The sequence below is a fragment of the Protomyctophum bolini genome, assembly GCF_963924005.1.
Source record: "Protomyctophum bolini genome assembly, chromosome: 10".
NCBI lineage: Eukaryota > Metazoa > Chordata > Actinopteri > Myctophiformes > Myctophidae > Protomyctophum > Protomyctophum bolini.
The window spans coordinates 45447582-45460081 of NC_137871.1; the positions used below are offsets into that span (position 1 = coordinate 45447582).

The following is a 12500-nucleotide window of genomic DNA, read 5'->3' on the forward strand; positions in this document are numbered from 1 at the left end:
GCTACTCATAGACAGGCAGACAGACAGCTACTCATGGACAATTGGACAGGCAGGAAGGCAGACAGCTACTCATAGACAGACAGACAGCTACTCATGGACAATTGGACAGGCAGGAAGGCAGACAGCTACTCATAGACAGACAGACAGCTACTCATGGACAATTGGGCAGGCAGACAGACAGCTACTCATAGACAGGCAGACAGACAGCTACAGCTTTGTGTTTATGCAAGAAAATGTAACACATTTATTTATTTACATATTGTGTGCATGCACATTGTACTTTGATACATTTTGCGAAAATAAAGCAATTGAAAGAGAGAAGTTATCAAGTATCATTGTCGTAATTTTATCTACTGGCCCCTGGCCCCTTGCCATTTTTGTAATGTGGCCCACAGGTAAATCTATTTGAGTATCCCTGTCATAGACCATACATGGGCAACTGGCCCCCACCTTCACTTAATGTGGCCCTCAGGTTAATTGCGAACGCAGTGAGCACTTACTATGAGACCTAGCAGATCATGTCTGTCTGTCTGTCTGTCTGTCTGTCTGTGTGTGTGTCTGTCCCGCTATCCAAATATGGAGTGTGTTGCATCAGCAATCACTCAGCTCCATATATGGGCACAAAAGGGGCCAGGTCCACATATACAGTAATAGCGGGACAGACACACAGACAGACAGACAGACATGATCTGCAGGGTCTCAGCTGCGTTCGCTTCCCGCGTTTGCGCGTCTTACTCGTATCGTAATACTGATATATTGATTTCAGCTTTAATTACTTAGTCTAAATGAGTAGCTTTAATTGCTTAGTCTAAATGAGTAGCTTTAATTGCTTAGTCTAAATTAGTAGCTTTAATTACTTAGTCTAAGTTAGTAGCTTTAATTACTTAGTCTAAATTAGTAGCTTTAATTACTTACAGTATACATTTGTAGCTTGCCGAGTATAGTATCACAAATAATGTTATTGTCCTTTTTTATGTCCAATATATTTGTATTTACCGGTAGTTAAAATTACCTTTGAGGTTCCCAAAAATCCCTAAAAATAAATATTCAGGATTTCAATTAAAAAAGAGTGAAAAATAACCGATCTATGATATAATGGCCCTCTCTCCGTGGTCAAAGTTGCCCACCCCTGTCATAGACATATAAACATAGACACGTGTCAGAATTTAAGGCACAATTTCCCCCGAGATTCCTTGCAAATAATTTGCCTTCAATGAGCCGGATAAGCTTCCGTGTGTGCGTAACATAAGTCCCGGAAAAGACGCGCTGTGATTGGCCAGTAGTCACTTGAGTGACAGCGAGAGACATGGATCAGAAAACGCCTTCAGCTCTTCTGAATAAGAAAGGAAGCTGCGGAGAACTGTTGTGTTCACGCTTTAATGTTAGTAATCTAATGTTGTATTGTTGTATTAAGAACTGTTGTGTTCACGCTTTAATGTTAGTAATCTAATGTTGTATTGTTGTATTAAGAACTGTTGTGTTCACGCTTTAATGTTAGTAATCTAATGTTGTATTGTTGTATTAAGAACTGTTGTGTTCACGCTTTAATGTTAGTAATCTAATGTTGTATTGTTGTATTAAGAACTGTTGTGTTCACGCTTTAATGTTAGTAATCTAATGTTGTATTGTTGTATTAAGAACTGTTGTGTTCACGCTTTAATGTTAGTAATCTAATGCTGTATTGTTGTATTAAGAACTGTTGTGTTCACGCTTTAATGTTAGTAATCTAATGTTGTATTGTTGTATTAAGAACTGTTGTGTTCACGCTTTAATGTTAGTAATCTAATGTTGTATTGTTGTATTAAGAACTGTTGTGTTCACGCTTTAATGTTAGTAATCTAATGTTGTATTGTTGTATTAAGAACTGTTGTGTTCACGCTTTAATGTTAGTAATCTAATGCTGTATTGTTGTATTAAGAACTGTTGTGTTCACGCTTTAATGTTAGTAATCTAATGTTGTATTGTTGTATTAAGAACTGTTGTGTTCACGCTTTAATGTTAGTAATCTAATGTTGTATTGTTGTATTAAGAACTGTTGTGTTCACGCTTTAATGTTAGTAATCTAATGTTGTATTGTTGTATTAAGAACTGTTGTGTTCACGCTTTAATGTTAGTAATCTAATGTTGTATTGTTGTATTAAGAACTGTTGTGTTCACGCTTTAATGTTAGTAATCTAATGCTGTATTGTTGTATTAAGAACTGTGTGTGTGTGTGTGTGTGTGTGTGTGTGTGTGTGTGTGTGTGTGTGTGTGTGTGTGTGTGCGCACTGACCCGGTAACGTGCGCGGGCTGGGTGAACTGGACCAGCAGGTGGTCCCCCCCCAGGGGGCTCAGAGCCCAGTAGAAGTCCAGTCCTCGGTAGGCCCGGTCCAGGCTGTGTTGTTGGTAGTGGGTCATGGTGCTGTCCAGCTGGGCCGTGGGGTTGTTGGGGTGCGGCTGGAACAGGCTCTGCTTCCCAAAGTCCTTGTCCTGGGAGGGACACACGGCCACACACACACACACACACACACACACACACACACAGAGACACACACACACACACACACACACAGAGAGACACACACACACACACACACACGCACGTACAGAGACACACACACACACGCACAGAGACACACACGCACGCACAGAGACACACACTGGTTAGACTGGCATAGTGTCGACCCCTTACCCCTGTGTGGGATCACTGGTTAGACTGGCATAGTGTCGACCCCCTTACCCCTGTGTGGGATCACTGGTTAGACTGGCATAGTGTCGACCCCTTACCCCTGTGTGGGATCACTGGTTAGACTGGCATAGTGTCGACCCCTTACCCCTGTGTGGGATCGCTGGTTAGACTGGCAAAGTGTCGACCCCTTTACCCCTGTGTGGGATCACTGGTTAGACTGGCATAGTGTCGACCCCTTACCCCTGTGTGGGATCACTGGTTAGACTGGCATAGTGTCGACCCCTTACCCCTGTGTGGGATCACTGGTCAGACTGGCATAGTGTCAACCCCTTACCCCTGTGTGGGATCACTGGTTAGACTGGCATAGTGTCAACCCCTTACCCCTGTATGGGATCACTGGTTAGACTGGCATAGTGTCGACCCCTTACCCCTGTGTGGGATCACTGGTTAGACTGGCATAGTGTCAACCCCTTCCTTACCCCTGTGTGGGATCACTGGTTAGACTGTCATAGTGTCGACCCCTTACCCCTGTGTGGGATCACTGGTTAGACTGGCATAGTGTTGCTATGATATGACCAAATAAGGGCTGATCCGATACTTTTCTGTTTTAGGTTGTTATTAGATAAAGTAAAAGAATGTGTTAAACTGACATATTGAGCCTATGACACACAGTGTGGCTTCCCCCAGTAGGCCTCCTTCCCCCCAGTAGGCCTCCTTCCCCCCAGTAGGCCTCCTTCACATTCAGTAGATGCTGCGATCTTCTGTGGCACGATGTAAATAACTTCCTGGGGTCTATTAGGACTATAATAAATAATAAAAAAATAAATTGCCATATTTTGTAAATATATACATATTTAGCGCCATGCTCGAATCGAATCGAGTCAAAAACAGCTAAAATCCGCAAAAGGAAAGAAAGCAGCAAATTAAAAAAGTTTAACACTCATCTTTTACTTTGTCTAATAACCTAAAACATGAACCTTGGTTGAAAGAAACTCAAGTTGTACCTTAAGGAAAGGAAGCGAGGATGCGTCTACTGTACCTTGAGGAAAGGAAGCGAGGATGCGTGTACTGTACCTTAAGGAAAGGAAGCAAGGATGCGTGTACTGTACCTTAACCCATTTTGGGGCGGGAACCCCTTTTGGTGTTAGCATCATGTCGTGCTTTAGCTATTGAAAAATAGCAGATGTACAAGCTCATAGCGCGCCACCGAGTGGCGCGCTATGAGCTTGTAGGTCTGCTATTTTTGAAAAATCGAAGAACGACTGACATATAGAAATACAGCTTTTTCAGAAAACTGTCAGGATGTAGAAGACATTTTTTTAGAATCTGATCTCAGGTCAGAATGGGTTAAGGAAAGGAAGCGAGGATGCGTGTACTGTACCATGAGGAAAGGAAGCGAGGATGCGTGTACTGTACCTTGAGGAAAGGAAGCGAGGATGCGTGTACTGTACCCTGAGGAAAGGAAGCGAGGATGCGTGTACTGTACCTTGAGGAAAGGAAGCGAGGATGCGTGTACTGTACCCTAAGGAAAGGAAGCGAGGATGCGTGTACTGTACCCTGAGGAAAGGAAGCGAGGATGCGTCTACTGTACCTTGAGGAAAGGAAGCAAGGATGCGTGTACTGTACCTTGAGGAAAGGAAGCGAGGATGCGTGTACTGTACCTTGAGGAAAGGAAGCAAGGATGCGTGTACTGTACCTTGAGGAAAGGAAGCGAGGATGCGTGTACTGTACCTTGAGGAAAGGAAGCGAGGATGCGTGTACTGTACCTTGAGGAAAGGAAGCGAGGATGCGTGTACTGTACCTTGAGGAAAGGAAGCGAGGATGCGTGTACTGTACCTTGAGGAAAGGAAGCAAGGATGCGTGTACTGTACCTTGAGAAAAGGAAGCGAGGATGCGTGTACTGTACCTTGAGGAAAGGAAGCGAGGATGCGTGTACTGTACCTTGAGGAAAGGAAGCAAGGATGCGTGTACTGTACCTTGAGGAAAGGAAGCGAGGATGCGTGTACTGTACCTTGAGGAAAGGAAGCGAGGATGCGTGTACTGTACCTTGAGGAAAGGAAGCGAGGATGCGTGTACTGTACCTTGAGAGGCTGCACCTTGCCAGCCAGCGAGGAGTGGAGTCCCACGTGTTGGAACAGGGAGGGCTTGTAGCGCAGTTTGAGACGGGCCTTCTGATTGGTGCAGTCTTTCTGCAGGAAACACCATATTAGGACATGACGGGGAACAACGTTATTATTCCTCCTGTTTGAGCCGGGCCTCGTGATTGGTGCAGGCATTAAAGGGACACTTCATCCTTTTTGCAAAAAAATATATGTTAATGACGTTTAGAAGCTTTAGATCACTTTCCTGGGGGTATTTATGTGTGTAATATGTGGTTTTAGATATTTTAGATTGTAGCAGTGAGCCTGTTGTCTCTGATGTCATGGACACTGGGCTCACTACCTTCCTGGACTACAATTCCCATAATTCTTTGGTGCACTGCTCCTCCTTGTGGATAGGGGGGAGAGGGCTGTCTTACTGAGACAACATGTAGTCCAGGAAGGAAGTGAGCCCAGTGTCCATGACATCAGAGACAACAGGCTCACTGCTACAATCTAAAATATCTAAAACCACATATTACGCACATAAAGACCCCCAGGAAAGTGTTCTAAAGCTTCTAAACGTCATTAACATATATTTTTTTTGCAAAAAGGGTGAAGTGTCCCTTTAATATCTTGGGGTGGGGGGGGGGACGACACTGACCGCATCCTTCTCGGGGTTGCAGGCCTTCACCCACAGGATGTGGTCCAGCAGCCAATCAATGGGCTTGTCTCGGTGGAACATCAGGAAGAACTGAGCCACCATGGGGAGGTCACGGGTTCGAAACACCTTCCCTGTGTCGGGGAGGACACACGTAGAATGTTTTAACATAGAGAACACCGCCCCTGTGTCGGGGAGGACACACGTAGAATGTTTTAACATAGAGAACACCGTCCCTGTGTTGGGGAGGACAACACGTAGAATGTTTTAACATAGAGAACACCGTCCCTGTGTCGGGGAGGACACACGTAGAATGTTTTAACATAGAGAACACCGCCCCTGTGTCGGGGAGGACACACGTAGAATGTTTTAACATAGAGAACACCGTCCCTGTGTCGGGGAGGACACACGTAGAATGTTTTAACATAGAGAACACCGTCCCTGTGTTGGGGAGGACAACACGTAGAATGTTTTAAAATAGAGAACACCGTCCCTGTGTCGGGGAGGACACACGTAGAATGTTTTAACATAGAGAACACCGTCCCTGTGTCGGGGAGGACACACGTAGAATGTTTTAACATAGAGAACACCGTCCCTGTGTTGGGGAGGACAACACGTAGAATGTTTTAACATAGAGAACACCGTCCCTGTGTCGGGGAGGACACACGTAGAATGTTTTAACATAGAGAACACCTTCCCTGTGTCGGGGAGGACACACGTAGAATGTTTTAACATAGAGAACAGCGTCCCTGTGTCGGGGAGGACAACACAGGGGATGCAAAAAGGGTGAAGTGTCCCTTTAACACACAACCCATTCCCAGAGTGTAGAAATGTTAACATTTCCTGTTAGGGTGACCTTCGTGTGGGACAGTCCCTCATTTCCAACACCATTTCAGGCGTCCCACAAACTGAGACCCTGTCTGTCCCACATTGTGACTGACAAACGTCAGTGTTCACATTGAGACCCTGTCTGTCCCACATTGTGACTGACAGGCTTCAGTGTTCACATTGAGACCCTGTCTGTCCCACATTGTGACTGACAGGCTTCAGTGTTCAAACAGACCCTGTCTGTCCCACATTGTGACTGACAGGCTTCAGTGTTCAAACAGACCCTGTCTGTCCCACATTGTGACTGACAGGCTTCAGTGTTCAAACAGACCCTGTCTGTCCCACATTGTGACTGACAGGCTTCAGTGTTCACATTGAGACCCTGTCTGTCCCACATTGTGACTGACAGGCTTCAGTGTTCAAACTGAGACCCTGTCTGTCCCACATTGTGACTGACAGGCGTGTTCAAATTGAGCGTGCGTGCGTGCGTGCGTGCGTGCGTGCGTGCGCACCTATGAATCCAAGCTGGGAGAACTCCAGGAAAAGCCAGGGCCCAGAGGCATGCTGGGTAACGTAGTTCGTCATGGTGCTGAAGTAATCCACCTTCGCCACGATGTCATCTTCTAGCTGAGATATAGAATGTATAGAAAAACAACACCGTTAATTTAGTTAGATATAGAATGTATAGACAAACAACACAGTTAATTTATATATAGATATAGAATGTATAGAAAAACAACACAGTTAATTTATATATAGATATAGAATGTATAGACAAACAACACAGTTCATTTATATATAGATATAGAATGTATAGAAAAACCACACAGTTAATTTATATATAGAATGTATAGACAAACAACACAGTTAATTTAGTTTAGTTAGCCTGGGTACCACCAAGGCTACATCAAAATAAAAGCCTGGGTACCACCAAGGATACATCAAAATAAAAGCCTGGGTACCACCAAGGCTACATCAAAATAAAAGCCTGGGGTACCACCAAGGCTACATCAAAATAAAAGCCTGGGCACGAGGCTACGCCTGACCCAGTTAAAAAGGACAGATGAAAAATTAGCAACTAAAGTCTCGCCTAAGCCTGAAGCAAAAAAACATCTCATGTTTACAAAAAGCTCCAAGCTCATGCGCACACACACACACACACACACACACACACACACACACACACACACACACACACACACACACACACACACACACACACACACACACACACACACACACACACACACACACACACACACACACACACACACACACACCTTTCTATTCACTACGTGCGGTGTCACCTTCCATAAGGAAGTTCCAGTTCATTGTCACTGTCCAAACAACACGCTCACGCTCCAAACTCTCTCTGTGTATGTGTGTGTGGTTGTTTTGGATGGATTTTTCTTGTGCACTACTGTAGGGCCAAAGTATATAAATATATTGTAGTAACAAAAATCAGCTTCACTTTGTCAATCATTAAAAGAAAGAAAAGAATTGTTGAAAATATCGTGAAAAATCGTATGGTGAACCTCATATCGTGATAAAGAAAAGGAAAGTTACCATGTTTACCCAGGGTAACTGGACTAAGGAAAGGAAAGGTACTATGTTTACACAGGGTAACTGGACTAAGGAAAGGAAAGGTACCATGTTTACCCAGGGTAACTGGACTAAGGAAAGGAAAGGTACTATGTTTACCCAGGGTAACTGGACTAAGGAAAGGAAAGGTACTATGTTTACCCAGGGTAACTGGACTAAGGAAAGGAAAGGTACTATGTTTACCCAGGGTAACTGGACTAAGGAAAGGAAAGGTACTATGTTTACCCAGGGTAACTGGACTAAGGAAAGGAAAGGTACTATGTTTACCCAGGGTAACTGGACTAAGGAAAGGAAAGGTACTATGTTTACCCAGGGTAACTGGACTAAGCTCAAGAACTTGTTTACAGCCAGGCCCTGCTCATAGATATGGGGTAGGGGTAGGTAGGTAGGGGTAGAGGTTCAATGCCTTGCTCAAGGGCACTTCAGCGGTGGTAATTTTAACGTGCCTGTCCGGGGATACGAACTATAGCGACCTTCCGATATCAAGACGGCTCCGCAAACCGTTTGGCCACCTCTGCCCCGAACACATATGGTATCGTGAGTTGAGTGTATCGCGTCAGGGAGGGACGGACTAGCCTCGGAGAACACAGCGGTTTAGTTTCAACTAGGGTTTTACAACCTTCCTGCACGTAATCAATCCAGTCCAGGGTTTACAGCCTAGCTGAACATATTAAATCCAGTCCACGGTTTCCATCCTACCTGGACATAGTACAGTCCTTTGTTCTGGACGTAGAGCATCAGGAAACTGTAGTCCAGATTCTGTTTGGTTCTCCATCTGCGCATGCGCACGCACACACACACACACACACACACACACACACACACACACACTAGTGTGTTGACTAGTGAGATGCACCCTAGGAGACATTTATACTTCATTGTGTGTTGACTAGTGAGATGCACCCTAGGAGACATTTATACTTCATTGTGTGTTGACTAGTGAGATGCACCCTAGGAGACATTTATACTGCATTGTGTGTTGACTAGTGAGATGCACCCTAGGAGACATTTATACTGCATTGTGTGTTGACTAGTGAGATGCACCCTAGGATACATTTATACTGCATTGTGTGTTGACTAGTGAGATGCACCCTAGGAGACATTTATACTGCATTGTGTGTTGACTAGTGAGATGCACCCTAGGAGACATTTATACTTCATTGTGTGTTGACTAGTGAGATGCACCCTAGGATACATTTATACTGCATTGTGTGTTGACTAGTGAGATGCACCCTAGGAGACATTTATACTGCATTGTGTGTTGACTAGTGAGATGCACCCTAGGAGACATTTATACTTCATTGTGTGTTGACTAGTGAGACGCACCCTAGGAGACATTTATACTTCATTGTGTGTTGACTAGTGAGATGCACCCTAGGAGACATTTATACTTCATTGTGTGTTGACTAGTGAGACGCACCCTAGGAGACATTTATACTTCATTGTGTGTTGACTAGTGAGATGCACCCTAGGATACATTTATACTTCATTGTGTGTTGACTAGTGAGATGCACCCTAGGAGACATTTATACTTCATTGTGTGTTGGCTAGTGAGATGCACCCTAGGAGACATTTATACTGCATTGTGTGTTGACTAGTGAGATGCACCCTAGGAGACATTTATACTTCATTGTGTGTTGGCTAGTGAGATGCACCCTAGGAGACATTTATACTGCATTGTGTGTTGACTAGTGAGATGCACCTTAGGAGACATTTATACTTCATTGTGTGTTGACTAGTGAGATGCACCCTAGGAGACATTTATACTTCATTGTGTGTTGACTAGTGAGATGCACCCTAGGAGACATTTATACTTCATTGTGTGTCGACTAGTGAGATGCACCCTAGGAGACATTTATACTTCATTGTGTGTTGACTAGTGAGATGCACCCTAGGAGACATTTATACTTCATTGTGTGTTGACTAGTGAGATGCACCCTAGGAGACATTTATACTGCATTGTGTGTTGACTAGTGAGATGCACCCTAGGAGACATTTATACTTCATTGTGTGTTGACTAGTGAGATGCACCCTAGGAGACATTTATACTTCATTGTGTGTCGACTAGTGAGATGCACCCTAGGAGACATTTATACTTCATTGTGTGTTGACTAGTGAGACGCACCCTAGGAGACATTTATACTTCAAAGCGCAACAGTACTGCACGCAGAGAACAGCTGATATACAAGCTCACATACTGACTGCGCAGGCAGAGAGAAGTGAACGGTGGGGTGGTTGTCTAATGGATTACTGACTGCGCAGGCAGAGAGAGAAGTGAACGGTGGGGTGGTTGTCTAATGGATTACCGACTGCGCAGGCAGAGAGAAGTGAACGGTGGGGTGGTTGTTTAATGGATTACCGACTGCGCAGGCAGAGAGAAGTGAACGGTGGGGTGGTTGTCTAATGGATTACCGACTGCGCAGGCAGAGAGAAGTGAACGGTGGGGTGGTTGTTTAATGGATTACCGACTGCGCAGGCAGAGAGAAGTGAACGGTGGGGTGTTTGTTTAATGGATTACCGACTGCGCAGGCAGAGAGAAGTGAACGGTGGGGTGGTTGTTTAATGTTTATTACCGCTGGCTGGCCTCTGGTTTGCGGCGCACCAAATGAGCTTCAGTTCACTTTATGCTAAATGTTTTATAAATCAATCAGATTATCACAAACGATAGACTGCAACATGACGAAAACAGTTGGCACTGAGCCATCTCGTTAAACCCAGCTGGCTGCGATGAATAACCTAATCATTAATTAGGCCTAATCAACGTCATATAGTCACCAACCGATCCATATAATTCTGTAGTGTATGATCGGACCACGCAATGTTACAGTCCACTGCAGGCTACAGGCTATTTATTTGATTCACAAAATGATTAGTATTATTTTGTGCACAGCTGCATTCTGGGACCTTACCATTAGCTTTAGAAACGGGTAGATTCATTGGTACTCCTGAGGAGGACAGAGTCTGTCTAGTGTGTGATTTAAAATAAATTGAAAAGGAAATTCATTTTTTGTTTTACTGCCCATTATATGAAGAATTAAGACATATATTATTTTGTAAAATGACAACCATCTGTGCTGACTTTTTCTGTTTGGAGGACTATGAAAAACTGGAATTTTGTTTTAGGAAAGGTATTTTTGCTTTGGCAGACTTTTTATGCAGGGCGTGGGAAATAAGGCAGAATTTTTTGTGGAATATCAACAAAACAAATCTGTTTATTGTACACAATGCAATATTGAAGCAATGTTATGGTGTGTCCTGTAAGCCCATGTGGGCTGGGCGCCTTTGGTGCATGACACAAAAATAAAGATATCTATCTATCTATCTATTATAACCGCCGTCCCTCAGTGCGTCTCAGGGCGCTCCTCGTTATATGTGCCTGATTTAAAATAACAGATCTCTATACTAAGCTGTCGAGACACGCCATGAGCGTGAGGTGCGTGGATGGTTTGTAAACTTTGTAGGCTATGTTTGTTCTTTTGGACACCAAACGGGGACGATACTTTGGGGTCTTGGACATAGCTTCACTTCAGAGGAAACGGGGAGCTACTCACAGTCACCACCACTGGAAATGGAATCCATTAGAATGATAATGGAAATGGTACATTAACGTGAGCTCCATAAATCCTTTATTTCGGCGATAAGTCCATTGAACTCCGTTCTCACTCTCACAGTCACAGACTCTGACTGAACCACTGACGGCGCGTGCCGCTGCGCTGGCCATGCATTAAAGTGGCGATCTTTTTTTTCTTTGTCGGGCTTCATCGTATATGGTAATTTTTAGGGTCGGGCCGAGCTTCGGGCTGACCCAGTTAGGGCCGGGCCGGGCCCGATGAGATTCAAGATTCAAGATTCAAGATTCAATAATTTATTTGCCATGTCAACAAGTTGATAGGAATTTGTCTTGGTTCATACTCAACATATACAGACAACCATAGATACACAAATAAGAAGGACAGTACAATACAAAAACCAGCAGCATATGAGATTACATTCAGTTTTTTTAAAGTGCTATGAGAACTCTACGTAGAGGGTGCGCTGTGACTGGCCAGTCGCTGTGATTGACAGCCTACACCTAAACATAACCCTAACCTTAACCTCAGTAAAACTATACCTAAACCTAAACCTCAGTAAACTATACCTAAACCTAACCTCAGTAAAACTATACCTAAACCTAACCTTAGTAAAAACTATACCTAAACCTAACCTCAGTAAAACTATACCTAAACCTAACCTCAGTAAAGCTATACCTAAACCTAACCTCAGTAAAACTATACCTAAACCTAACCTCAGTAAAACTATACCTAAACCTAACCTCAGTAAAACTATACCTAAACCTAACCTCAGTAAAACTATACCTAAACCTAACCTCAGTAAAACTATACCTAAACCTAACCTCAGTAAAACTATACCTAAACCTAACCTCAGTAAAACTATACCTAAACATAACCTCAGTAAAACTATACCTAAACCTAACCTCAGTAAAACTATACCTAAACCTAACCTCAGTTAAACTATACCTAAACCTAACCTCAGTAAAACTATACCTAAACCCAACCTCAGTAAAAACTAACGCAGTGGCTGGGGGGCGTTTCCAAGAACCCGATTTCCGAGGATAAAACCCTTTTAGCGTAAAGTAAAGTAAAGTAAAGTAAAGAAAAGTAAA

General features: G+C 43.7%; 1 protein-coding gene across 1 annotated transcript in view; it reads right to left on the bottom strand.

Annotated features, from left to right (window-relative positions):
• Positions 1–12500, bottom strand: part of LOC308322330 (alpha-1,3-mannosyl-glycoprotein 4-beta-N-acetylglucosaminyltransferase B-like) — a gene marked incomplete at its 3' end in the record, with an annotated part of 44819 nt that overhangs the window by 14850 nt on the left and 17469 nt on the right. The window contains exons 7-11 of the mRNA XM_080773532.1: positions 8537–8612; positions 6748–6862; positions 5411–5541; positions 4750–4857; positions 2273–2469 (exon numbers count right to left, since the gene is read on the bottom strand). Coding sequence (XP_080629658.1) covers positions 2273–2469; positions 4750–4857; positions 5411–5541; positions 6748–6862; positions 8537–8612 — 627 coding nt within the window. The remainder of the gene's footprint in view (positions 1–2272; positions 2470–4749; positions 4858–5410; positions 5542–6747; positions 6863–8536; positions 8613–12500) is intronic.